The following is a 27,155-nucleotide window of genomic DNA, read 5'->3' on the forward strand; positions in this document are numbered from 1 at the left end:
GCTGTGTTCATCCAGCTCTGCACCTTGTTATCTCAGATTCTCCAGCATCTGCAGTTCCTACTATCACTAGAAATGTCACTGTTTATTGCCTGTTGCTCATTGTTCTTGAGAAGATGGTGATGAGCCATCTTCTTAAACCACTGCAACCTGTAGTAGGGGATCTCCCAGAACTCTATTGAGAGTTCCAGGATTTTAACTTGGCAACAGTTAATTGTAGACTAAGAGAAAGCTTCGTCTCCTTTTTTCTTTTAAAAAAAAATCAATTCATTGCCCAGACTTATTGCCCATCAGTTGCCATGAAAAGTTGATGGTGAACCTTCTTGAACTGTTAGCAATTTGGTACAGCTGAATGGTTTGCTTAGCCAGAAGACAGTTCCTAAGTTAGCCATAGTGTTTTGGGACTGGAGTGTCATGTGAATGAGGACTAACTAATGACACTGGTTTCCTCCCCTGGTGTACATGTGAGTTTAGTGGCAATGCAACACCTTTATAACCACTTTTGGTGGTGCCAGCTTACCTCTAGTGTCTTTCACCGTGAAACTTTTTTTTAATGAAGAATATCATGTTCTTTTTGGGATGTGTAGTACAGATTGATGTATGTGCTTTTTTGGTTTTTAACGATCTGCAAATCTTGTTTTTAAAAAAACCCACAAAGGATGAGAAGTATTTCTTCAGAGATTTTTGTGGTTAAATGTCATGTTGTACTAATAAATTTCCGTGGTCTATTGATGTCTTCTTTTTGCTTCCCATTCTTAGATGAACCTGAAACTCGTGATGCTTGGTGGGCGGAAATCCGACAGGAAATCAAGTCACATGGCAAAGCTCTTGGATGCCATGCAGTGGTTGGATACAGTGAATCAACCAGCATCTGGTGAGTGTAATTTTTCTATTAAATCTTTTGTATGTATCTTAGACATGATACAGGTGAATGCAGTAACATGCAGTATATTTCTTATAGTTTGCTATACATATTTAGAAACATCACAGCAACCAATTTTTTTCACAATGTTATTTGAAATATTAAAATCAAAAACCCAGACTTTCAATGTGTATATATAGTTTTTGTATATATGAATATGCATCTAATAGATAGGCAAGTAATGGCACATTCACAAATGTTGTGCCTTTGTATAACATTAGTTGCCTATTAAAAGAGAAGACAGGTTTGGTTGGGAGGGGAGGCAGGGTATTGTTTTATTTAAAATACTCTTCCTTTTTCAATTTTCTGTTGAAGAAAATCTGTATGGTAAGACATAGTCAGTGTCTTTTTACCATTGCTACCCTTGTTAAGGCGGATGTTTTGACTGTTGCATCCCTTGAACTTCCAATTTGGTTTCATTCTGTGTTGGGCCTGAGACAGAGTATATAAGCATATAAAAACAGCGAACAGAATCAAAAACCGGTTAAGGCAAAATAAATGGCTCTTTACTTAAATGCATGTCGTATTAGAAGCAAAAGAAATGAATTAATGACATGATCTTGTAGCTCTTACAGGGGCTATTGTTACAAGGAGATCAAAGCTGAGAACTAAATATTCAGAGTAGTGAGACTTTTTGAAGGGATAGGCAAGGAGGAAAGGATGGTGAAGTTGCTTTGTTAGTACGAGATGGAATAAGTTCAGTTGCAAGAAATGCAATTGGAAGGGATGATCTTGAATCGATATGTGTGAAGGTGAGAAATAAGTGGAAGAAGACATGGCAGAAGTTGTCCATCAGCCCTCTAACAGCAGCTGTTCTGTAGGTTAGAGAATGAATCAAGAGGTAATAGGTAATGCAAAAGAAAAAGGCCATACGTTAATCATGGTGACTTGGGGCAGATTGAAAAAGTCAACTTCACAGAAGTAGCCATGAGGAAGAATGTTGTGGATCTGGCCAGTGACAAGGCTATTTTGGATTAATGATGTGTTATGAGGTCAATTTAAATAATGATCTTGAAGTAAAAGATCTTCTCAGGAGCAGTGACCATAGATGGTAGAATTTGGCATTCACTTCGAGAGTGAGAAACTTAGGTTGGAAACAACCATGCTGAACTTAAGTAAGGATAATTATGTATGCATGAGGGTGCAGTTGGCTGGAGCGGACTGAGAAAGGAGTTTAGCAAAAGAAAAAGCCAAACATTTAAGAACATAGTTCATGTCTCTCAGCAAAGATATATCCCTGTGAGGAAGATGAATTTGAGGAAGATGATGAACCAACCAGGGAGGTTAAGCATAATATCAAAGTGAAAGAAAAAAACGCAACATATCCAAGATTAATCGTAAACCATTGGATTTGGAAAGTTTTAAAAGCCAGCAAAAGGTGACCAAAAAAAAAGGGAGAACATAACCTGGGGTTAAACTACCAGGCAATATGAAATTGGATACTAAATGCTTCTCTAAATAAATAAATTGGAAAAGAGAGGCCAAAGTAAACATAGACCCTATAGAGAATGAGGCTGGGGAAATAATGGGGAGCCAGGAAATACGGAGCTGTTCATTAAATACTTTGCATCAGTTTTCACCATAAAGGACACGAACAGCATTCTGACAGTACAAAATAATTGAAGGACTGAAAGGGGAGGGAATAAAAATAAAAATTATTAGGGAAACTAATGAGGCTAAAGGCTGACAAGTTCCCTGGATCTGATGAGTTTAATTCTAGGATATTAAAAAAAAAAATCGTTTCAGAGTTAGTGAATGGTAGTAAATGATGAAAAAGTCCCAGACAATTAGAAAAGTGCTAACTTAACTCCCCTACTCAAAAAAAGGACGGAGACAAAAGTCAGGTGTCTGTAGGCCAGTTAGCTGAACATCTATGATTGGCAAAATGTTAGTATCTATTATAAAGGATGTAATAGCAGAGCATTTAGAAATACATAATATAATCAAACAGGGACAACATGCCTTCATGAAAGGGGAAACCATGCCTAACAAATTTATTAGAATTCTTTGAGGAGGTAACAAGCAGGATAGATAATGGGGAAGCAGTAGGGGAACCAGTTTTCTGATGAAGGGTCTATGCCCGAAACGTCAGCCTTCCTGCTCCTATGATGCTGCTTGGCCTGCTGTGTTCATCCAGCTCTACACCTTGTTACCTCAGATTCTCCAGCATCTGCAGTTCCTACTATCTCTGATACAAGAGGAACCAGTTTTACAGTTTTACAGATCTCTGAAGAGCCAGTTGTTTGTAATGATTTGAAACTGAATCATTACAATTTGACTGCGGAAGAAATGGTATCAACTGCAGATTTCCACAAGGGTGCATAACGAAAGGATTATACAGTGCAAAGAGCCATTTTAGCAATGAGTTGCTTTGTGAGATCTCCTTTTAATAGTAAAATATTTCAAGCCGCATAGCAAGTGTGCTATCAAGCAAAGTGTTAATAACAAGGCATCAAAAACTTGGTCAGCGAGGTAGATTTTAAGCGAGCTCTTTTAAGGAGGTGAGAGATATAGAGAGACAGAAAGCTTTCCAGAGATTTTAGATCTGGGCAACTTGCTGCTAATAGTGGAGTAATTACAATCAGTGATGCATATGAAGAATTAGAAGCTTACAGAATTCTGGAGGATTCTAGGGCCTGTGGAGGTTATAGAAGTGGGGAGGGGAGAAGCCATAGAAAGATTTGAAAACCAGAATATAAATTTTAAATTTAAAGTATTGTCAAAATGGGAGCCATTGTAAATCGAGGAGCACAAGGAGTATGGTTGCAAATAAACATAAAAGGAAGTTTTTATTGGGTTCAAGTTATGGCAATTGAAAGATAAAAAAGATGACCTGGAGAGCATTGTCATCGATAGACTTGGCTATGCCAATGACATAGATGATGGTTTCCACACAGAATTAGCAAAGGCAGTGGTGGAGACCAGCAGTGTTATGGAGTTGGAGGTTGGTGGTCTTAGATCTGATGGTTTTGAGCTCTGATGTTTACACCAAGGTGAAATATAAATCCGATGTGAAATGCGAATCCAAGATTCAACCACAGAGTGACCATGGAAAAAAGATGGTGCCAAAGCTAACGAATGGCATTACTATAGCTGAGTCCCCCACCAGCCTTCAAATCCCAGAATATAGCCTTAACTAAAGGTTTATCTGGATCAGCTACATAAATACATGGGCTAAAAATGCAGATCAAATACTGCACGTTTGCAGTAAGTCACCTCCTGACTTCCAAAACATTTTTCCTCCTGTCTACATGGCACAAGTCAGAAGTGTCTTGTCTCTTCATTTTTTTGGGTGAATGCAACTTTTTCAATATCATCTGTGACAAAGCAGCCTGCTTGATTTGATACTCTATCCATCACATTAAATATTCACTCTGTCCACAGTGGCATATATTGGAGCACTATGTGCCATCTAAAGTTCAGCTAAAGCAATTCACCAGATTTGTTCAACAACACCTTCTAAACCTGTGACCTCTACCATCTGGGAGGGCAGGGGCAACAGACCCATCGTTGGAAATACATCGCTGGTCCTTCATTATTTCTGTGTCCTGAAATGTAACTGAAACTCCCTCTCTAACAGCACATGGACTGCAATTGTTTAGGAAGGCAGCTTGCAACTATCTTCTCAAAGGCATTGACGGTTGGGCAATCAATGCTGGCTTTGCTCAGGATGCTTACGACTCATGAACAAATAAGAAAACAATTATTTCTACTCAACCAGTACTGGAGGTTGGACAAGCTGTCTGATAAAGCAGATAAGCAGAGGGGTTGAGAGATGTGTTGGTGTGGGAGAGCGAATGTCATCAGCTTACATGTGAAACCTGCCTTAGTTTTCGTTTCAGGTCACTGAGTGACAGCATTATGATGGGAAAGAAAGAGAAGGCAAAGGTTTAAGTCCTTTAGGAGAGCCCTCAGAAGTAATGGTGCAAGAGCATAAAGAGAAACCAGTGGAATTAGTTCCTTTAGCTATGTCTAGATAGATATAAATGAAGCTGGTGAAGTGCGGACCCATCCCCGGCTGTAAGATGGAGAAAAGGTGTTAGAGGAAAATGGTTGGTCAACTTAAATTTTACTGGCGAGTAAAGAGCAGTATGAAAGGTCAGTTTATCATGGCCACGGTCACACAGGATATAGTTTGTGACTCTGTCCAGGAGTCATTTCAATACTGTACTGTAGAAAGATGGGAACCTTGTTAGTGGGGATCACACATGGAATTGCAGAAATGTTGGCACAGGTTTGTGACAGGTTTTATTGACTTTGGAAGGGAAGGGGAGGCTGTGCATGGGGCAGCATTTATTGCCTGTCCTTAGTTGCCATTGAGAAGTTGGAGATGAGCCTTCTTGAACCACTGCAGTCCACATGATATGGGTTGATTCACAAAGCCAGTAGGGAGGGAATTCCAATATGTTGACAGTGAAGGAACAGCAGTATATTTCAAAGTCAGGATCGTGAGTGGCTTGGAGGTAAACTTGCAGGTGCTAGTGTTCCCATGAAACTGCTGCCTTGTCCTTCTAGATGGAAGTGGTCATGGGTTTGGAAGGTGCTGTCTTAAGGATCTTTGGAGAATTTCTGCAGTGCATCTTGTAGATAATAATGAGCAGTACTGATGGAGGGAGCGAATGTTTGTGGAGGTGGTGCCCATCAAGTGGGCTACTTTGTCCTGGATGGTGTCAAGCTTTTTGAGTGTTGTTGGAACTGGGGAATATTCTATCACACTCCTGACTTGTGCCTTGTAGATGGTGTACAGGCTTTGGAGAGTCAGGAGGTGACTTACTTGCTGCAATACTCCTACCCTCTGATCTGATCTTGTAGCCACTGTATTATGTAGTGAGTCCAGTTAAGTTTCTGGTCAGTGTAACCCAAGGTTGTTGATAGTGGGGGATTCAGTGACGGTAACACCATTGAATGTCAAAGGGCAGTGGTTAGATTGTCTCGTATTGGAGGTGGCCACTGCCTGGCATTTGTGTAGTGTGAATGTTACTTGCCACTTGTCAGCCTAAAATTGGATATTATTCAGATCTTGTTGCGTTTAAAAATGGACTGCTTCAGTATATAAGGAGTCACAAATAGTGCTGAATATTGTGCAGTCATCAGTGAACACCCCCACTCTGACCTAACGATGGAGGAACGATCATTGATGAAGCAGCTGAAGGTGGCTGGACCGAGGACACTACCCTGAGGAACCCCTGCAGCCATGTCCTGGAGCTGAGATGACTGACCTCCAACAACCATAACCGTCTTCCTATGTGCCAGTTATAACTCCAGTGGAGAGTTTGTCCCCTGATACCCATTGATTCCAATTTTGCTAGGGCTCCTGAATGTCACACTTGGTTGAAGGTGGCCTTCATGACAAGGGCTGTCATACTAACCTCACCTCTGGAATTCAGTTCTTTCACCCATGTTTGAACCAAGGCTATAATGAGATCAGGAGCTGAGTGGCCCTGGTAGAACCTAAACTGGGCATCATTGAGCAGTGCTGCTTGATAGCACCTTTGCCAACACCTTCCATCTCTTTACTGATGATCGAGAGTAGACTATTGAGGGAGTAATTGGCTGGGTTTGATTTGTCCTGCTTTTTGTGTAGAGGACATACCTAGGCAATTTTCTGATTAGATGGGTAGATGCCAGTATTGTAACTGTATGTGAACAGCTTGGCTAGGGGAGCAGCAAGCTATGGAGCACCAGTCTTCAGTACTATTGCCAGAAAGTCGTCAGGACCCATAGACTTTGCAGTATCCAGTGTCTCAAACCATTTCTTGAAATCAGATGAAATGAATTGAATTAGCTGACGACTGGCATCTGTGATGCTTGGGACCAGTGGAGGAGGCAGAGATGGATCATCCACTTGCTTCTCTGGCTGAGGATTGCTGCGAATGCTTCATCCTTTTTAAAAAAAAAAACAAAAGAACTGCGGATGCTGTAAATCAGGAACAAAAACAAAGTTGCTGGAAAAGCTCAGCAGGTCTGACAGCATCTGTGGAGGAGAAAACAGAGTTAACGTTTTGGGTCTGGTGACCCTTCCTCAGAACTGATGGTGGCTGGGAAAACGTCAGTTTATATGCAGAAAAGAGGGAGGTGGGTGGGGTAGGGAGTAAACGATGGGATAGAGCCCAAAGAGAGAGAAAGACCGTTGGACAGACAAAGGAGTTGCTAACGATCAGGCTGGGAGGGTGAGTAGTTGTTAATGGGGACTGTTAGTGACTAGCCACAGGGGGTGTGTAATGGCAGGCTATGTGGTAACAAGGCCTGGTGTGTGGGGTGGGGGCTGGGACATGGGAGAGTTTAGGCCCTAAAGTTATTGAACTCAATATTGAGTCCGGAGGGCTGTAGGGTCCCCAAGCGGAAAATGAGGTGTTGTTCCTCCAGCTTGCGCTGGGCTTCACTGGAACACTGTAGCAATCCGGAGACAGCGATGTTGGCCAGGGAGCAAGGTGGTGCATTGAAGTGGCAAGCAACAGGTAGTTCAGGGTCTTTTTTTGCAAGCAGAACGTAGATGTTCTGCGAAGCGGTTGCCAAGTCTACGCTTCATTTCCCCAATGTAGAGGAGACCACATTGTGAGCAGCGAATGCAGTAGACTAGATTCTTGGAAGTGCAGGTGAAGTGTTGCTTCACCTGGAAGGTATGTTTGGGCCCTTGGATACTGGCGAGGGAGGAGGTAAATGCGCAGGTGTTGCACCTTCGCCGGTTACAGGGGAAGGTGCTGTAGGGCTGTGGGGAGGTGTTGGGGGTGAAGGAAGTATGGACCAGGGTGTCCCGGAAGGAACGGTCCCTGCGGAAGGCGGACAAGGGAAGGGAGGGGAGGGGAATATATGTCTGGTGGTGGCATCTTGCTGGAGGTGGCGGCATCCTTCATCCTTAACTTTTCTGCTCATGTATTGAGGTCTTCCGTCATTGAGGTGGAAATATTTTTGGAGCCGCCTCCTCCTCCTTCAGTGAGTTGTTTAATTATCCACCAGCATTCATCATTGGATGTGGCAAGACTGCAGAGCTTAGATTTGATCTGTTGGCTGTGGGCCTGCTTAGCTGTCAATCACGCATTTCTAATGCTGTTTGGCATACAAGTAGTCTTGTTTGGTAGCTTTACCAGGTTGACCTCTCCATCTTCAGGTATGCGTGGTGCTGCTCCTGGCATGCCGTCCTGCACTCTCCATTGAACCAGGGATGCCCCTTGACTTGATGATTACATTTGAGTGAGGGATATGTGGAGCCTTGAGGTTGCAGATTGTGCTGGAGTACAATACTGCTACTATCGATGGCTCTCAGCCTCATGAATGCCCAATCATGAGTTGCGCGTTCTGTTCCAAGTCCCGCTTAACCTGGTGATAGTACCACACAACACAATGGAGAGTGTTCTCAATGTGAAGGTAGGAATTTGTCTCCAAATAGACTAGGCTGTGGTCACTCTTACTAATATGGTTATGTACAAGTGTATCTGGCAGATTGGTAAGGATGAGGTCTAGTATGTTTTACCCTCTTGCTGGTCCCCTCGCCATCTACCACAGACTCCGATTAGCAGCAAATCTTTTAGGACCCATCCAGCTTGATCAATAGTCATTGTTAAACCCCACCCAGAACATATTCTGCTCTCTCGCTACCGTCAGTGCTTCTTCCCAGTGGTGGAGTACTTACTTATCAGGTAAGATGGTATGTAGTAACCCGCAGGAGTTTTCCTTGTCCATGTTTAACCTGAAGTCATGAGACTTCATGAGGTCCATAAGCAACTCCCGCCTGATTGCATACCTCTGTGTGCCATCTCTGCTTGGCCAGTCCTGCTGGTGAAACGGGACATATCCAGGGATGGTGACAGTGTTATCTGGGGCATTGTCTGTTAGGCATGATTCCATGAGTATGACTGTGTCAGGCTGTTATCTGACTAGTCCGTGAGACAGTTCACCCAGTTTTAATGCTGGCCTCCAGATGTTAGTAAGGAGGACTTTGCAGGGTTGAGAGGGCTGTTTTTGCCATTGTCTTTGCCAGTGCCTAGGTCGATTCCAGGTGATCTGTCAGATTTCTTTTTTTTGTTGTTGAGAGTTTATAACGATTAATACAACTAAGTATCTTGCTAGGCCATTTCAGAGGGTAGTTATGGGTCTGGAGTCGCATGTAGAGCAGACCAGGCGAGGATGGCAGATTTCCTTCTCTGAAGGACATTAGTGAGTCAGTTGGGTTTTTCTGACAGTTGACAGTGGTTTCATAGTCATCATTAGAGTTATAGAAATGTACAGCGCAGAAACAAACCCTTCTGTCCAATTCATCCATGCCGACCAGCTATCCTCCATTATTCTAGTTCCATTTGCCAGCATTTGACCCATATCTGTCTTAAACCCTTTCCCATTTGTATATGCATCCAGATGCCTTATAAATATTATAATTGTACCCACCTCCTCTGGCAGCTCATTGCATACACACACCATCCTCTGCCTGAAGAGGTTGCCCCTTAGTTCACTTTTAAATCTTGCCCCTCTCACTTTAAACCTATGCCCTCTAGTTTTGGACTCCCACACCCTGGGGAAAAGACCTTAGCTATTCACCTTATCCATACCCTCCATGATTTTATAAACACCTATAAGGTCACCCCTCAGCCTCCGACACTCCAGGAAAATAGCCTCAACCTATTCAGCCTCTCGCTATAGCTCAAACCCTTCTACCCCAGTAACATCCTTGTAAATCTTTTCTGAACCCTTTCAAGTTTCACAACATCTTTCCTGTAGCATTAGATTCTTAAGTCTTTTTTTTTGTATTGAACTCAAATTCCACTATCTGCCCTGGTGGGATTCAAACCTGGGTCCCTGCAACGTTAACTGTGTTTGTTTCTGGATTAATAGTCTAGTGACAATACCACTAAGGCCATCACCTCCCCATATCTTCAGGATGGCAGCAGAGTAGTAGGGTTCTGCTTGGGCTCCTGTGCCCAGGGCTTGTCTCCTGCCTTCTGCTCTTTTTTTTTTTTCCTTTTTTTTCCTTTTTTTTTCTTTTCGTTTTCATTTATTTGAAGCCTTTTGCGTCGGGGTCATCAGGATCAGCATGGCCGTGAGAGTAGGCCACGTGCAGAATTAGAGCAGCGTCCCAGTGGTCTGAGCCAGCAGCAGCAGTAAGTTTGTGACACCTCCCAGCCATCAGGGTCAGTGGCAGCAAGGTCACGACTCCTGCGGGCAATTGGAGGCGGCTGCAGCAGGGATCCAGAGGAAGTTCCCAAGAACGATCCCAGGGAATGAAGGGCTTCTTATATGAGAATGGTTGAGGACTCTGGGTCTGTACTGGATAGAGTTTAGAGAGAAGAGGGAGGATCTCATGGAAACTTACAGAATACTGAGAGGCCAGGATGGAGTGGACATTAAGAAGATGTTTCGACTTGTAGGAGAAATAAGGAGTCAAGGACACAGCTCGAGGGTGAAGGGAATACACTTTAGAACTGAGAAGAGGAAGAATTTTGTCAGTCATAGGGTAGTGAATCTGTGGAACTCATTGCCTCCACAGCCTTCTGCAGCAATGTTATTAAGTGTCTTTATGACAGTGATAGGTTCTTGATTAGTAAGGCAATCCAGAGTTATGTGGAGAAGGCAGGAGAATGGGGTTGAGAAACATATCACCCGTGTTCGAATGGCTGAGCAGGCTTGATGGGCCAAATGGCCTAATTCTGCTCCTGTATGTTGTGGTCTCATATCTAATGGCAATTTTGCGTACTTTTTTCACCATAATTACACCATACATGGTTGGCTATCCTTCTGTGTCTCACCATATAAATCAGTGTTATCAGTATTCTGTATTTGAAACTGAGTTTTTTTTTCTGGGCTTTCCTTTGTTTGACACAACGCCCCAGTAATTTTCTGTTAATTTGTTTTCCACAGTGAAGAAGTCTGTATCTTGTCTGCTTCAGGCACTGCGGCTGTACTGAACCCAAAGATGCTTCAAGACTGCAGTATGGAAGGCTGCAGTGAACACAGGTTGTCAAGGCAGCCTAGCTTCTTTTCCACAGGGTCAGAGAAGGGAGAGTTTGATTTTTTTCTTCAGTGCCAGGATAGTGCTTCTATATTAGGGTAGGTTAAACTATTACAGTGAAGGGGGCAGGTCCAAACAATTCATTTCGTTCTACTAACAAAGTTTGAAATTTGGCATCGATTTGGCAAGAAATTGAAATGCTGTTGTTGTTACCTAACAGCTTGCATCAAGGTAACTCTAAAATACTAACAATATTTAATATTGCTCGCTGATTTGTCCATTCATTACTGGTGAACGTGTCTTGTGTTTGTTGTGATCTTGATCAAAGATTCAGAAAAGTCAAACTGAATTGTGATTTCAATGATGAATTAGCAAAGATCATGCTTTTTATGTAAATAACTAAAATAATGCTTAATTAAGCCCCTTTATTTCTGAATGTCCTACAGTAATAAGTCTATTTATCTTTTTAGCTAATTTATAATAAAGCCAAGTGGAGTTCTAATTTTATTCAGAATCCAATCCTGTTATTACCACTTTGACTAGAATTGTTTTGGATGTATATACTACTGCACAAAGTGTGTTTTATTATTATGGATTGTCATAGATGGGAATGCCTTGTATGTGGGTAAATAAAATTAACAGCTAATCTTTTCTTTTTAACTGCAGGAAGTTAGCAACAAGATGAAGGTGTATTTTTTATTCAAAAGACATGAGAAATGGCTTTATTGACTATTTTTAGAACTTTTAAAGAGCCTCTGCATGCTATTTTCCAAAGATTTACAAAAAAAATGTTCATTTATTTGAAGATTGAAGATTTCACTGGAATGTGTCTCCTTTATGCAGGTTGGATGACACGTCGTCCCAGGGCTGCAGTTTCTGTCATATTCCTTATGATGAGTTAAATATGCCTTTCCCTGCACACCTCACATATTGTTATGTTTGTCGGAAGCAGAAAGTTCCTGATGTTCTCTTCACCACAATTGAACCTCCCTTAGAAGCGGCAGTAACTGGAAAAGGCTGCTTAATTCAGGCTAGGTAATGCCCTCTTAGAGTTCAGATAATTTTGCACTGCCAGTATTTTTGCATTTGATGCAAAGATTAAGGTATGGTGACATCTTATTTTGGTGACCTAGGCTGTGTCGTCAAAAGAAGAAAACTCAGGGTGAGGCCAATGCCACAGCAATAAGCAACCTGCTACCTTTTATGGAGTATGAGCTTCACACTCAGCTGATGAACAAACTTAAACTAAGAGGAATGAATGCACTCTTTGGCCTACGGATTCAGATTACAGTTGGCGAAAATATGTTGATGGGCCTTGCTGTGAGTAAATGTTCCATTGAATCTGACAGAATACAGTGTTAACCCCCTCACAAATCAACATTCGAATGTTACTCACAATTCATTTTTTTTTTACTGTGTTTAAGCTTTGGTTATACTTGTAGGGAGTTTCAGAAACTGAAGTAAAAATCTGTTCAGTGTTTTCATGTCACAAAACTGCAATTTTTATGCCATAGTCTAAAGCAAGCAAGTAGAAAGTCTCCATTGATTCAGGATTGTAAAAAGGTGGGGTAAGTATAAAAGTAAAATGCTAGAAATATGGCAGTTGAACATAAAACAGCAACCTATGTTTATATAGCACCTTTATTATAATGAAACATCCTAAGATGCTTCACAGGAGTTATTATATTTCACTGGCGCAAGTTTTCAGTTCACTGGGAGGTGCGGTGAAGGAGGGGACTTCCGTACGATTAGTGCAAAGAATGATCCACATCCCATAAAAAGGGGGACCTCGCTACAAGCCATGGGCATTCCTATTGCAACACGCTTTTTATTTGGAGAAAGTGAATGGAGACCAAGGAGAAGTTGCTCAATGGAAGAGAAAGTTCAGCTAGCCAGAAGAGCTTGGTGGGTTTATCCTCCATTCAAGGAAGCAGTGGAGGAGATGCAGGGTCATGAGAGTGGAAGGTGGAGGTGTAGCTGGGTTTGAAGGTCTTGCTACACAGGAGTTGATGAGGGCTAGAAAGTGGTGAAAGATATCGAGTTTTGTAAGGCAGGAAGAGACTTGAAAATATGAAGACAAAATGAAGTTGAGTTGGAGCATAAGGCTCCAACGCCTGATGAGATGGAAGAGTTTTTGGGAGATGAGTATGAGAAATGTTTTTACATGAAGGTTGTGGAATACACAACTTGTTATTAACTATTGCAGCAGAAACTGTAACATTGTTCAAGAGTCAGTGCGATAGGAAATAAAAGAATATGGAATAGAGAAAGCAAATGGAGCTAGAGCTACCAATATCAAAAATTAGAGTGTCTAAGTTGAAATACAGTGTGTAAAAAAAAAAAAAAACTCTCAATCTGTAGTAAGTCTAAAATCTGCACAAATGGTCCATCAACATTTCCATTTAAAGTCCCTATTCATATTTATAATTGAAACGACTGTTTTATTTTGTGATTTAATATTTTCCTTTGTGTCTTTGTTCTAGTCTGCAACTGGTGTATATTTGACTGCACTGCCCTCTCCAGGTGGTATACAGATTGCAGGGAAGACTCCCAGTGACTCTTCTTACGAACAGCATATTTCAAATATGCAGAAAAAGATTAATGATATGATCATAAAGAACAGGGAAATCTATGAGATAAATCCTCCAGTAAGTACAAGCATATTTGTGTGAGAGTAAATATTGACCAAAGCAAAATGGCTTTGACTTTGTTGGGAGCATGTTCATTTTCAATGAGATTGCTTTGTACTAATGCAGTGAGGAGAATAATTTTCACAATCACTTATTTAAAGGTGAACATTTGTTTAGGAAATCTGTAATGATAAGAATCTTTAAAAGTGAAGTGAAACAATTACAAGCATTTAATGGAAGTCGAAGATTCCAAGTCTGTAGTTCCATGCAACATTGTTGCTTGAAACTGAAAACCTTTGACATATTCAAGTTCTGAAATATGCAGATGTCTAAGAAGTGAAGCAACAGTAAGAATCGCACCTTCCTGCCCAAGAGGTTACAAGTTCATGCCCTGCAGTTATAGATAATTGTCAGTTTGACCTTTGAACCACGTGAGCCAGAGGAGAAAGTTGTGGGGTTTGTCTCATACCTTAACGTAACATTTGTTGCTTCATGACCATAAAGTTGCGTTGGCACCAATTATGGACGAACGAATGAACCTTTTGACTACCACACCTACCCGAACCCCACCCTACCCAAACCCAGTTGGAGGGGATTCATGTAGGAAGAATGCCGTCTGAGGAGTAAAGAGGGCAACTGGCAGAGAGGAGTGAAGTGATAGCAATTTAAAACTTGAGTCAAAATGTTACACTTTTACACAGTATAAGCTAATTAAAAAGTAGGATCAAAAATAACTTCAAATATGCAAATACAATACAGCTGCAATATGTTGTTTTGGATTATTGTGTTTGTTTAGTAGAAACTGCGTAACTAGATAGTATGCAATTAGCATGCACTACTTGTATGAAGTAACCCACAAAGGGTCATAAAAATCTGGGCTCTTTTGTCATGCACCCCTCTCCCACAAGGCTGTTAATGACGGAAGTCAGTTGAAAATGGAGGTTGATAGATTTTTGTTAGTTTTTGTGAGTATCCAGTGATACTTGGCAAAGATGGATAAATGAAGGTAAAGTGTAGATCAGCCATAATCTAACTGAATAACAAAACAAACACGAGAAGTTGATTTGATCTACTCCTGTTCCTTGTGACTGCCAAGCCACATTTAAGCGTGCTGCAAAAAATTATGTTTCTAATTATAAGAGCAAGTGTTCCCAAAAAGAATAAAGAAAACTACACTTGCTGAAGTATTAATCAAATGTGATCGTTGATATTCTTATGGGGAGGCAGTCACGGTCACTGGACTAGTAATCCAGACCCCTGGGCTAGTGTTATAGGTTTGAATCCCACTATGGCAGTGGTGAAATTTGAATTCAATAAAAATCTGGAATTAAAAGTGCTAGTCTAATGGTGAACATGTTACCATCATCATTTGATGTAAGGACTCATCTGGTTCACCTAAAGACCTTTCAGGAAGAAAATCTGCCTTCCTTGCTTGGTTTGCCTACAGGTGACTCCAGACTCTCAGCAAAGTGGGTGACTTGTAATTGGGATTTGATATGGACAATAAATGCCTAGCTAGTGACTCCAGCATCTCATGAGTGAATTGTTTTAGAAGTTCTTATTTTGGATACATTTATATTTTGTAATGCCATATAAAAGGTATAGAAATAATGGTTGCAAATGTATATATTATCCAGTAGAATAGTTGGAGTAATAAATGGTGGAATGGAAAGATGACTGATTTTAGTTGTAAAAAGCAACATTTTTGTATTCAAGTTTCTACATTTATATGGATTGCACACAGCCAGAAATGTCCCTGTATGGAGATGCATTTCTGTGATGTGACAAGATTTCTGATTGCAGTCTACAAATCATCTTTAAATTTGCAAAAGATTGATGTCGTGTACACTGGACTGAAATTGATGGTTACCAAACTGACATCATTTGTAGAATTCACTATTGATGTACAGTAAGGGAATCAAGTGTTTCCTTGCTGAACCCAATGTTAGAACCTGTCTCCGAGGGCATTTAACACCAGTGAAGGGAGGTTGCTGAGTGTATCTGTATCTGAAAATTGTTTATCAAGCTCATATGTTTTACCTTTTTTTTTCTTCAACATTTATTCCAAGTGGCAACATTTTTTGAAGGTTAGACCACCAAAGCATTGATCAGTCATGCTGTAGATTTTACCTTGGTTCAGTGCAGTTTTCATCTTACACCAACAGTCTGCAGGATAACTACATCTGTGTCCAATAATTTAATGGAAACACCTGAAAGCACCTGTTTCTTAAATCAATTTGGTTTTGCACCAGTTTTAATGTAATGAAACCCACCAGGGTTGTGTCTGAAATAAAAAGAAATTGCTGGAAAAACACAGCAGGCCTGGCAGCTCTGTGGAGAGAAAGCAGACTTCTGAAGGAGGGTCACTGGACCCGAAATGTTCACGCTGCTTTCTCTCCACAGATGCTGCCAGACTTGCTGAGTTTTTCCAGCAATTTCTGTTTTTGTTTCTCATTTCCAGCATCTGCAGTTCTTTTGGTTTTTGTTTGTTTAAAGCTGTGACCAACATTATTTCCCTAATTTTATGCTTATTGTTGATGAGTTAAGTGCTCCCTATAGCTAGCAGGCTTTCATCATTCTCACTTTCAAAACGTAAAATTGCCCCCTTCCTTTCAGATTTATCATAATACAAGTCATCAATTTAAGCACATAATGTGCCGATTACACTGAGACATGCAAAATCCGCAAAGGATGTAGGTCCACAGTACTGCCGCTTTCTTGCCGAACATGCTAAGAACCACAGGTTTCCAAAATCCATTGCAAAATGCTTTTAGTTGTGAAATGGTCAATCCATGGCACCTTCCAAAAATCAGCAACGATATCAATGAAATTGCCAGTGCCAAGTATCTACAAAAAATATTTCTGCAAGGCGTCATGTAAAGTTTGTGGAACTCTGTAAAGATTTTGAAGTAAGCTAAATTAATGTGATCCCTGCAGAAAAATAACACGACCAGCCAAAATTTAACTATTTTAAATATGTTCAAGAGTTGTAGGAAATATGACCCCCGCTAACCTGTTTAGTTGAGTGATCGGGAAAACCATACAAATCAACAAGATCTGAGGTTCATGTAAGGTATTCTAAGTTCTGACTGTGGCTGGGAGGTGAAGTTTGTCTCAAAACCTGTTGCCTAGGGAGGGCAAAGTAGCTAAGGTTCCATTCCTGATTAATTTCCAGTGATCCTGGTGGAAGTCCATGGATTTGGATGTTATTCAAAGGCAGAATCAGGTCAAGAGGTTATGACCTCTTCATTCTTCCAATACCATTTAATGCATTCATAGCCTAGCTTCGCATGAGGTACTGGAGGGCGATTAAAGCCCTTGGAATTGTACCCCTGGAGTACGTAAGAGCTTTCGGGGAGCAGAGGAGGAAATTATTAGTGAAATATTTTCATAGCAACCTTTATTTCCTGTCCGATACACTTTTGACAATAGGAGATCCTAGAGGAGCTGTTTGGATCCCCAATCCCAGAATCAAGGCAGCGTTCCAGGCTCTTTAGGTCCCAGTCAGAAAGTTCAGATGATGTTTCAGAACTGGATCTTTCACATGGAAAAAAGGATGCCTTTGTATTAGAGGTAAGGAAAACTTTATTAGCTAGAAATAATGGCTTTCCTTCAGAGTATAATGATAATCATCTGCAGATTTTTAAAATTGAACTATTCCACTGAACGAAATCAATACCCTAAAAACACCGCACCATGTATTTCCCCAAGATGAGATTTTAATAACCCTGGCCCTTAATACTAAAGCACTATATTCCATTAATCAGAAGTAGAAGAATACAGCTGTCGATTTTATGGACCCCCTCGATCCTATTCTACTACTCAGTAATGTCATGGCCAATATTCCACATTAATGTTACAATGCTGCATGTCCCCCATATCCTTTGATTACCTGAGAAACTAAAAGAGTGTTTATCTCATCCTTAAATATTCCCACGAGCAGACTGCCTCTACCATCTGGGCAGGATAATTCAACAGATTTTCAGTCTTGTGAATGAAGACACTTCTCCTTCTCTCATTCCTAAATGGTTGACTCCTTATCCTAGACTGTGCCTCCCTGACTGTCCCTTCATAGCTTTGGATGTTTCATTTGAAATCATCTCTCATTCATCTAAATTCCAGAGAGTACAGGCTCATTCTACTGAGCCTCCAGTGTCCAGGCAACGCTGTTACTCCAGGATCCAACCTGGTGAACTTTCCTGCACAACCTTCAAGTTGTTGTATCCTCCTAGAAATATGGAGACTAAAAGTGCTCACAGTTGTCTAAATGTGGTCTCACCAGCAGCCTATACAATTGTAGTAGGCTTTATTTAAGTTCTTACATTCCAATCGCTTTTTGATTCCAGTGTCATTTGTCTTCCTAATTGCCTGCTAACCTTTTTTGTGAATATAACAGTATCTCCCTAAGCAGCAACATTTAAAAGTTTCATGTATTTTAAAAATGTTCTGCTTTTTGTTACAATCAGATGAGGAGGGATCCCCTTTTATCCAACTCCTCAGTTGACTGCAGTAGGTATCGTTTTAACAAAAAGGAGATACTTGCTAATTCAGTGGGTGTTAACTGTTTATGGGCTGTAATCATACAAGACACAATTAGATTGTTTTTCTTGATTTTTTTTTTTAGAAAGAAAAGAGGATCATTTTATTGTATTTAACGTAGTTTGAGTAGATCTGATCTTCTCTCCCTCTATGGCACGTGTGCGCGCACATGCAAACATGAACAAATAGATTGCTGATAGTTGGAGGATAAATTAAGCAATTCAGAGTCCAGTAAAATTAAGATTATGTGGTACTCGAAGGTAGGTGGCTTGGCTGACTTCACACTGAACTTGGTAGTCCTACTGCTTTCAACACTGAGGCGCTTTTTTAAAATGATTCAAATGATTTATCTTTCATCTGGAGACAGTAACTACTAGATATATTTTTGAAATAATTCAATCAATATAGCATCTGACTGGTAAAAATCATAGGACGGGGTTCAAAACTAATAAGTTTGCTTGAGAGAGAAAGGGAACCCACTCGAGGGCTTGCTTCTTCAATACTCCAGTTGCTTGTCCCATTCTGCAGAAGAAACAGTTGCATAAACAATTGGTTGGCTTGACATGACCAAATCGTTCTAACTGACCAGTAACCCAAATATGTAATGGCTGGTATATTCCAATTGCCTGGTTTACATGGTAACATTAGGACTGAACATCTTGCTTTTGTGGATATTTTCCTCATCAACCTGTTCAGGGATGTTAATACACACTTGTAGAGCGGATGAGACTTGAACCGAGGTCGCCTGGTTCAGAGATAGGGATACTACCATTGCGCCGCAAGAGCTACGATGTTCTTTTTGTAACCAAAAACCCACTGCCCTAGTGTTATGCCTAATGATTTGTCTCCACCCTGTTAAATATTCAGGTGATTGCCCAGATGCTTCACTAATGGCATGGAATTAGTCCTGATTCATAATCCATCAGCGCCATTGTTCTCTGTCCAGCTTTTCATATAAGTTGCCTGCATTTCAATCTTCTTGAAATGTGGAATTAACATTGATGCGAATGTGCAGCCACCTTTGCAATCCCAAATGACTGGAATGTGGCCTTTAGTTTGACTAAAAATTTCCAGTGGGGTTTTCAAGTCAGTTGACATAATCATTTTAATATCTCCACATCACACAACTTTGTTTAAAAAAAATCATACATTCATGTTCAAACAATCACTTGTCAATCTCACACTGCTGTAGCCCTGCTCTAAGTTCAAGTTTCTCATCACCCATATGACATAGTTTTAACTGAGCCTCTTTTGATATTGGGGTCCGAGTTAGGAAGATGCTATTTTGAAAACCAGCCCCCTCTGATTTATTTTTCCTTCTAAATCCCTGTTGCGTATCGTCTGGGAGTTTGGTCTTTAACATCTGGTGTTGGCACTCTGAATATTTTAATGTCGACACTCATGCAATTTTCTTTCTCCATTTTGGGCTTAATGGGAATTCACATTTAATACTCGAGTTTTTCAAGGAGCTTGAATTTCACAGGCTACTGTGGACAGAGCTTTTCCTTCAATCCCTAACACTTACTGTGCAGAGTTTTGTTGCTGCATGGTTGTATTGCTTCTAAAAACTTTAGCCCTTTTAATGACTATGTCTAAAGCCCAAGGTTTAAAAGTTCAGATTTCAGCACATTGCTAAATATTATTTCTCAGGTCAATGGATTGTAAGTTGGTCATGAAGCCAAGTGTGTTCTCCTCCTACAGCTTGTATTCAGTGTGCTTTGAAACTGAATGACTGACTAGTTTTGGTTGGATTTAAATTTTGAACCTAATGATTTGATCCTTCAGTGGCCAATTCCACACTGACTGCTTGTGTTTCCCTTAGAGTTGACAAGCACTGTTCGTCACGGGACACATCTTTCCTTAGCCCTTTACATTGAGAGAGGTCTGACTGGGAGAAAGCCTATCTCTCTGGAACACATGGCAATTGCAACAAATGGCAGTCTGCTGCATTCTATTACGGCACTTCAGTTAAGCGAGGCATCTCACTCTCTCTTTCTGCTCGCTTGTTTAGGAACTTCCTTAGTCTATATTTAAGTTCTGGAAGATTTGTTTTTGCCAGCTACACTTCAGTTGCATTTCCAATTGTTTTTATCTCAGTATGTTTGCTTTCCCCTGGCCTTGTCTTTGTAGAGGTTCTATCCTAGCCTCCTTAGCATCTGCTGGCTCCATCTTGTCTTCCTTAAATTTCACAGGCTCCATTGCCTTCTGTAGATGTTTTGGAGCCCACGCAACCCTCTGGACCTATGCAGAAGTTTGCTTGGTTTCCCAGAGTCCAAGAACTGCTTTGGATCCATTGAGAATGGCACCACACTACCAGCCACATAATTAATAAACAGTCCACCATCGTATAGGCAAATTTGAAATCACGCTCCCCATTATTACCAGCCCCGTCATTGGCTTGTTCTGCAGGTATATCTTTATTGCTAAAAACGTATACGCATTGTTCAGTGAGTCTTTTAACCAGTATTCATTCTGCTTTCAGCAATGGTTGCAAACAACTAGTGTCTCTTAAGATTGTTGATCTCCTTTCCTGTTTTTTTATAGAAAATTAGGAGTCATTTATTCTCCTTTTGATCAAAATCCTGTTTAGGTACTCTGATGCTTGACTATGTTGGAATACAGGCTTATGATGTTCATAACCAGAAACACTGTCTTGACCTCCAAGCCTTCTTGTGGGTCCTTTGACATGCCAACAGCTCTCCCTCATGTATCTACATTTGCTATGATGAAAACACAGTGGGCATTCCCCTATTCATTTAACTATTTTGATACCTTTGAAAAGTTGGGGATTGATGTGACTTCCCTTTATTACACCTCTTTCTCTTAAGTCTGTCTTAATTTCATCAACTAAGTCCCCTTTTGGTCCGGACCCTGTGAAAATTACCAAATCCCAATTTTCTTTGGAGTTACACGTCTGAGAGTTGATTCATAAATGTCTACTATGGTGGACTGCCTGTCTGACTTTGGAGACTCTTTGTTCTTCACATGAGACTTTAAGGAAAAATCGGGAGTTTTTGAACTCCTCAAGGACATTCACATCTCTGAGGTTTCCATTGCTGGGATACATCTCAAATGCCCATTTCCACCACTCAAAAGGAATTTGTTTAACTCATTCACATTCACTGTAAGCGTTAAAGGCAGCTTTCAGGTAATTCAGAATTTTGGCAGTATGCTTCTGATCGGCTTGTATGAATTCATGATAGCCTTTATAGTCATCTCATATTTTGTTGAACTTGTTATGGATAATAAGTAATTAACCTAATGGGCTTTTCCTGTTAATCTGCTTTGTCATGGAAAGATCCAATTTCCTAGTGTTCCCCTTTGGTTGCTTTGCAATTGAACCAAAATGCCCCAGGTTCCCCTCAACAAACTTTGATATCTTTTGAGATAACTTTAAATTCGACATTTAGTCCTTAGGTGGAGTTGTTTTCCTAACTGGATGCATCCTTACTAAGTACAATGGACCATTCCTGATCAGTTCAAGCTGTTGTAAATCCATGTCTTACTTTTCCTCTGGATAGCTCATTCTTTCTTCTCTTGTTCCAATCTGTCTTTCTCTTTTGCAGTGAATTCTCCTTTTCTGTCTCTCTCTATCCTTTTACATTTCTCTTCTATCTTTATTCTTTTGCTCAGGTCTCTGCAGTTCCAGTGATTTCTTTGCTGATGCAGCTTACCATTTCAGATTTCATACCAGCCTCCTTTTCATCAGGTTCAGTTGCAAATTAGATGATCACATGTTTTACAATTTTTTATTTTGGTTTCCTAGCTTTTGGATAGCTATGTATTTCTAAATGCCTGGCTACATTCCTTAATTCTTCAATGGATAAAGCTTTTAAAACTGTATTAAGTTATTTCCTTCTCTTCTGGAAAACTACTGACTTCAAATATGGACATTTTAAGTCCTCAAGCATTGCATACTCCAAGAAAACCTATATAAAAATTTTAAATTACTACTAGGGATCATCTGATTTTTCTGCTGTGTTGATCACGTGGATGCAGAGCCCCCAGATTTGTGTTAGGTCACATGAGCCAATGTCCCATGGCTACACTCATTTTCCTTGTTAAGGTTGTCAAGTCAATGACTGTTTACACAGGGAGCAAAAGGCACCATAGGCTTCCTTAAGTCCTTTTAAAAAAAAACGATACTTTTAATGTTGATAATGACATCTAAGTACTTTTTTTTCTTTTAAAAAATACTTTTATCTTTATCGCAAACACAGATTACAGATAAGGAAAAAAAATTAAGCAATTTAAAGTCCATTAAACTTAAAGGGGCACACAGGTTAGTGACTTGGCTGGTTTCATGCTAAACCTGTTGACTGCCGTGTGAAGCAATTTAAAAATATTGCCAGACATTTTATCTGATCTGGACAACTATGGCTGTTGAATTGCATTCTTTTTAAGATTTGTGTCTCTGGTACCTATTTGGTCATGATCAGCTGACAGGGATTGAAACTTGAAAGTTGCCCAGTGTGTGAGAGAGGCAACCCATTTGTGTCTTTCTCCTTTAACAACTCAGTTGCTTGTCCCATTCTGCAAAGAATCCATTTGCTTCAAGCTCTTTGTGCATTTTTGACTTGTCATATAACTGTCTCCTGCTAACTGACAAGTCATTCAAATATGGTCATCCTTAGTATATTCCAGTTGCTTGACTTAAATATTTAAATTATATCTGAGAACATTCCTTTCATAGCCGTAGTGCCATTTTCCAAGCAATTGTGTCTAAAGGTCTGTCTCACCCAGTTGTTTTGCTAAGGGCATTGGAAATTTTCCTCACTATTACTCTGTCAAGGATGTTGTTCATAGTGTACTTTTGCGAGCAGGTTGTCTATCTCAGTGGCATTAGAATGTGCAAGATACAGTGATGTAAATGAGCCATCTATGAATGTACTCACAAATTGCTGATGCATAGCTTCTTTTCTTTTTAAAAGTTCACTGAGGAGTTTCCAGCCTGTAAATTCAAAAAGTATTATTAATGATAAAGCATGGCCTCTTAACATTTCTATTCTTGCCACTAAAGTGAATAATCTCACATTTCTCCACACAGATAATCTGTCAATTTGTTTCCCATTCTCCTAAACTATCTGTATCTACTTGGAATCACTTTGCGTCTATCTCAGCTTGTATTCCCACCTGGCTTTGTATCACCAGCAAATAGAGAGATTATTCTTGGTCTCTTTGTCATTAATATAGATTGTAATTAGCTATTGGCCCATCTTCATGAAACGTTGCTCGTTATTGCTTGCCCCACCTTGAAAGTGCCTCATTTTTCCCTCCTGTGCCTCCTATCCAATGCCAAGACATTACCTCCAACTTCAGGAGCCCTTAACCTAGTATTAACCTTTGTGTGATCCCTTATCAAATTTATGATCCTTATAGAGATCAATAACTTTGAAGAGAACATGTGAACATCTAGTGACTATCTGGGGGGACAAGAAGATTTAAAGTTTTGAGATTTTTACTGATTAAAAACAGATTAAAAACAACATGTAAGTAACCAATTGATCATAACCCAGCTGTATTTAACACTACAAAAACTTTCCCCAGTTAACTTCCAAAACAATGGAAAATCTTCCGCCAAACTTACAAGTTGTGGTGTCTCTTAAGTAGATATTTTATTCTCTCAGAACCAGTCCAAAGCGTTCTTTGCTACCAGTGGCTTGCTTCTTCTTACTTTCCGAGCTGAGTAATTTCTAATTCCAGAACTCTGGAGATTTCTTTCCTTTTGCTCAAGTTCATCATGTCTCCCAGCCTTTTTCAACTTGTCATGAACGTGATCCCTTAATTATGAATGTGACTTCCACTGTGTTCTGCCTGGTAAGCCTAAAGATTAGCATTTTCTCTGCCTCAGATCCAGGACTTGCTGCTGCTGTTTTCTTCTCTCTGCTGTCCCTCTGATTCTTGCAGCCTGACTCTTTTCTGTCTGTTCAGTGATATTTGGAAAAACCCTGCAATTTGATACTACAATGATTTTCCATGAACTCTTCCCTTCTCATGACAGTGTGCATCACATGGGGCATGTAGCCACATAGTCTGATTAGCTACTTTGGAGAGACCAAACGCCATTTATTTCTTTGTATTAAATGTACATTTTGAGAATAATCTGATGCAAAACCTGACATTCCTGGCATCTTTGTATGAGACTTGGAGATGATGACAGTTTGCACACAGCCAGTACAGATGCACTTGCCCTTTCCACAGGTGTGAACATTTTGCATTGTCTTAGTAAGTCTCTTGCCTTTGACCCATAAGACCTAGGAGCAGAAATTAGGCCATTCGGCCCACCAAGTCTGCTCCGCCGTTCAGTCATGGCTGATAAGTTCCTCAACCCCATTCTCCTGCTTTCTCTCCGTAACCCTTGATCCCCTTGATAATCAAGAACCTCTCTATCTTAGTCTTAAATATACTCAATGACCTGGCCTCCACAACCTTCTATGGCAGTGAATTCCATAGATTCACCACTGTCTGGCTGAAGTAGTTTCTCCTTATCTCCATTCTAAAAGGTCTTCCCTTTACTCTAAGGCTGTGCCCTCGGGTCCTAGACTCTCCTACCGAGGGAAGCATCTTCCCAACGTCCCCTTTGTCCAGGCCATTCAATATTCTGTAAGCTTCAATTAGATTCCCTCCTCATCCGTCTAAACTCCAACAAGTATAGTTAGAGAGTCCTCAGACCCCTCCTATTGCATCCAAGTTTATTGTTGGGCAAAATTCAGAGTAGGCTTTCTGTTCATTCCTTCATTTTATCTTTAAAAGCAACAGCCTCAAAACACCTCAGTGTTATAAAATGTGTATTGGTAACAAGGACCCCCTTAATGTAGCATCATCCTGACAAACGATGTCAGACTAATTAGCTTATAATTGCTTGTTTTATCTCTTTCTTCGTATTGCATAGTGGTGTCATATTTGCTGACTTGCAATTCATTGTGGCCATTCTGGAATGGAATATTGTAACTGGTGTATTAATTAAATTTGCAGTTATTCCAGTTAAAATCTTACTATTTACTGGTCAAGAGCACTGAAGAAACCTGAAAGGACTAAAATCTGACAGATCCCCAGAGCAGATGCCCTAAGCCAAAGATTTTAACTGGAAAAACTGTAAATTTAATTAATACACCAGTTACAATATTCCATTCCAGGATGGCCACAATGAATTGCAACTGAGCAAATAAGACACCACTATGCAATACGAGGGAAGAGATAAAACAAGCAATTATAAGCTAATTAGTCTGACATCGTTTGTCAGGAAGATGCTACATTAAGGGGGTCCTTGTTACCAATACACATTTTATAACACTGAGGTGTTTTGAGGCTGTTGCTTTTAAAGATAAAATGGAGGAATGAACAGAGCCTATTTCTGGTTTTACTTTTCACGTGACCTCCCCACGCCCCTAATTTAAAACCCTTTCCATGGCCCTAGTTATATGATTTGTTAGGGCACTGATCCCAGTCTGGTTTAAATAGACTCATTCCAGCAGAACAGCTCCCTCTTCCTAAAGCACTTGACACCAGTGTCCTATGAATCATCACTTTTTCTTCCCTTGCTTACTCTCTTATCTGATTGATCTTATGTCAAGTGGTGGCTAACTTGGGTAACAGTCCAGATGTTATTGCCTTTGAGGTCTGTGTTTTAATTTGGACTCCTCAAACTCTCTAATCAGAATGTGATTCCTGGTTAATACATGAACCTGAATAACTGGATTCTTCTTCATCCATTCCAACTTGTATCCAGCCACAGGGAGATGTTTTTATCCCTGGCAGAGGGCAATCATTAGACACTTTGGAATGGCTAGTCAATATTACAGAGAACAAAATCTAACCCACTGGCTCTACTTTCCCCTACCACTGTCACATTTGTTTTAATTCCCTTCACTTGTTATCTTGCTGCAGCAAGCCATTCACCCTGAAGTTCTTGCTCTCATTCACAAAAGTAGCAGGTACTTCATATCTATTAGTCACAATCCAAGAACTGAGGCTTCTTCATGACAGCTTGGATTCCTGCATATGCCTTACTCACTCACAGACACAACTAGCTCTCCCTGAACGTTGACCAATTCTAAAATCCTACTTAATAGAAGCTATGACTACCCTTTGAAATGTGTCCCGGTAGCTCACTTCCTCCCTGGCATCTCCCATTGCCTCAGACTCCAGTTCAAAAACTCTGAGCTGAAATTACTAGAGCTACAGACATTTTCTGTACTCAAGGTTGTACAAGATTGTGACATTTGTCCAAACCCACAGCTGTTAGTAATACAGCGTGCATTTTACTAGTTAGGTCCGTCTATACTTAATGATTAATTTCATTTGTTAATTAGCTCCTGTTTTAATAAAGTAATAACAACTTGCAGTCTTGTCATTTCGTAGTATAGAATTTGAGTGTTGCTGAAAAAAGATTCATTTCGTTGAAGCTTTTTGTTACGTCCTGATCGGTGCAAATTGTGACAAATATCAAAGTGAAGGGAATATCATGTGTATTGTACAAGGGGAGAGTGCGGATTGGTTGACAAATGGAGTCTGGTAGAGGCATTGCCATGGTGAATGAGCCAGCTAACAACTGACAGTTCAATGCCATACTTTGTTTATTGGTCAAGACACAATCCTGAGAAAGCAGAAATAACCTGCCTGGTTTAAAATTAAAGCAAAGAGGGTTGAGGGGGTAGTTGGAAGAGATTAAAAAGGAGGGGTGAGGCCATGAAGGGATTTGAAAATAAGTATATGAATTTTAACCTCAAGGTATAGCTTAAATAGGATTCAGTGTAGGTCAATGAGCAGAGGGTGATAAGCGTACAGCGTGTTGTACAAATTAAGGTACAGTAGGGATTTAGATACGCTCAGGCAATGTAGGGTAGACTGTTAGATGCTAGCCAGGATTATATTGAATCATTTATCTTTAAAGTTTACAAAAGAGGATTCAGTAGTTGGTGAACTGAAGCAAAGTGGAGTAGCACAATATTACAGAGCAGGGAATAAGCCTTCTTCTGCAGACGTGAGGTCAAAAGTTCATCCAACGTTGTGAACCAGCTGGTTCAGCATCAAACATTTTCCAATACTCGGGAGAGAAGTTTATAGCAGGATCAAAAACTTAGGTTGCCCTAGTATTTAATTAGAGGAAGTTCTGTTCACCCAACAT

At 40.3% G+C, this 27,155-nt stretch overlaps 1 protein-coding gene across 10 annotated transcripts in view; it reads left to right on the forward strand.

Moving 5' to 3' along the window:
- Positions 1-27,155, forward strand: part of c2cd5 (C2 calcium dependent domain containing 5) — a 107,358-nt gene that overhangs the window by 54,302 nt on the left and 25,901 nt on the right. For 5 of the 10 annotated variants that reach the window (XM_048610155.1, XM_048610146.1, XM_048610148.1 and 2 more), the window contains 6 exons: positions 757-871; positions 10,769-10,957; positions 11,703-11,894; positions 11,993-12,179; positions 13,343-13,507; positions 16,922-17,062. In XM_048610155.1, the coding sequence (XP_048466112.1) occupies positions 757-871; positions 10,769-10,957; positions 11,703-11,894; positions 11,993-12,179; positions 13,343-13,507; positions 16,922-17,062 (989 nt within the window). The remainder of the gene's footprint in view (positions 1-756; positions 872-10,768; positions 10,958-11,702; positions 11,895-11,992; positions 12,180-13,342; positions 13,508-16,921; positions 17,063-27,155) is intronic. The other 5 variants (XM_048610149.1, XM_048610151.1, XM_048610147.1 and 2 more) reach the window with 4 other exon arrangements.

This window comes from Rhincodon typus, chromosome 22 (assembly GCF_021869965.1).
Source record: "Rhincodon typus isolate 14 chromosome 22, sRhiTyp1.1, whole genome shotgun sequence".
NCBI classification, from domain to species: Eukaryota; Metazoa; Chordata; class Chondrichthyes; order Orectolobiformes; family Rhincodontidae; genus Rhincodon; species Rhincodon typus.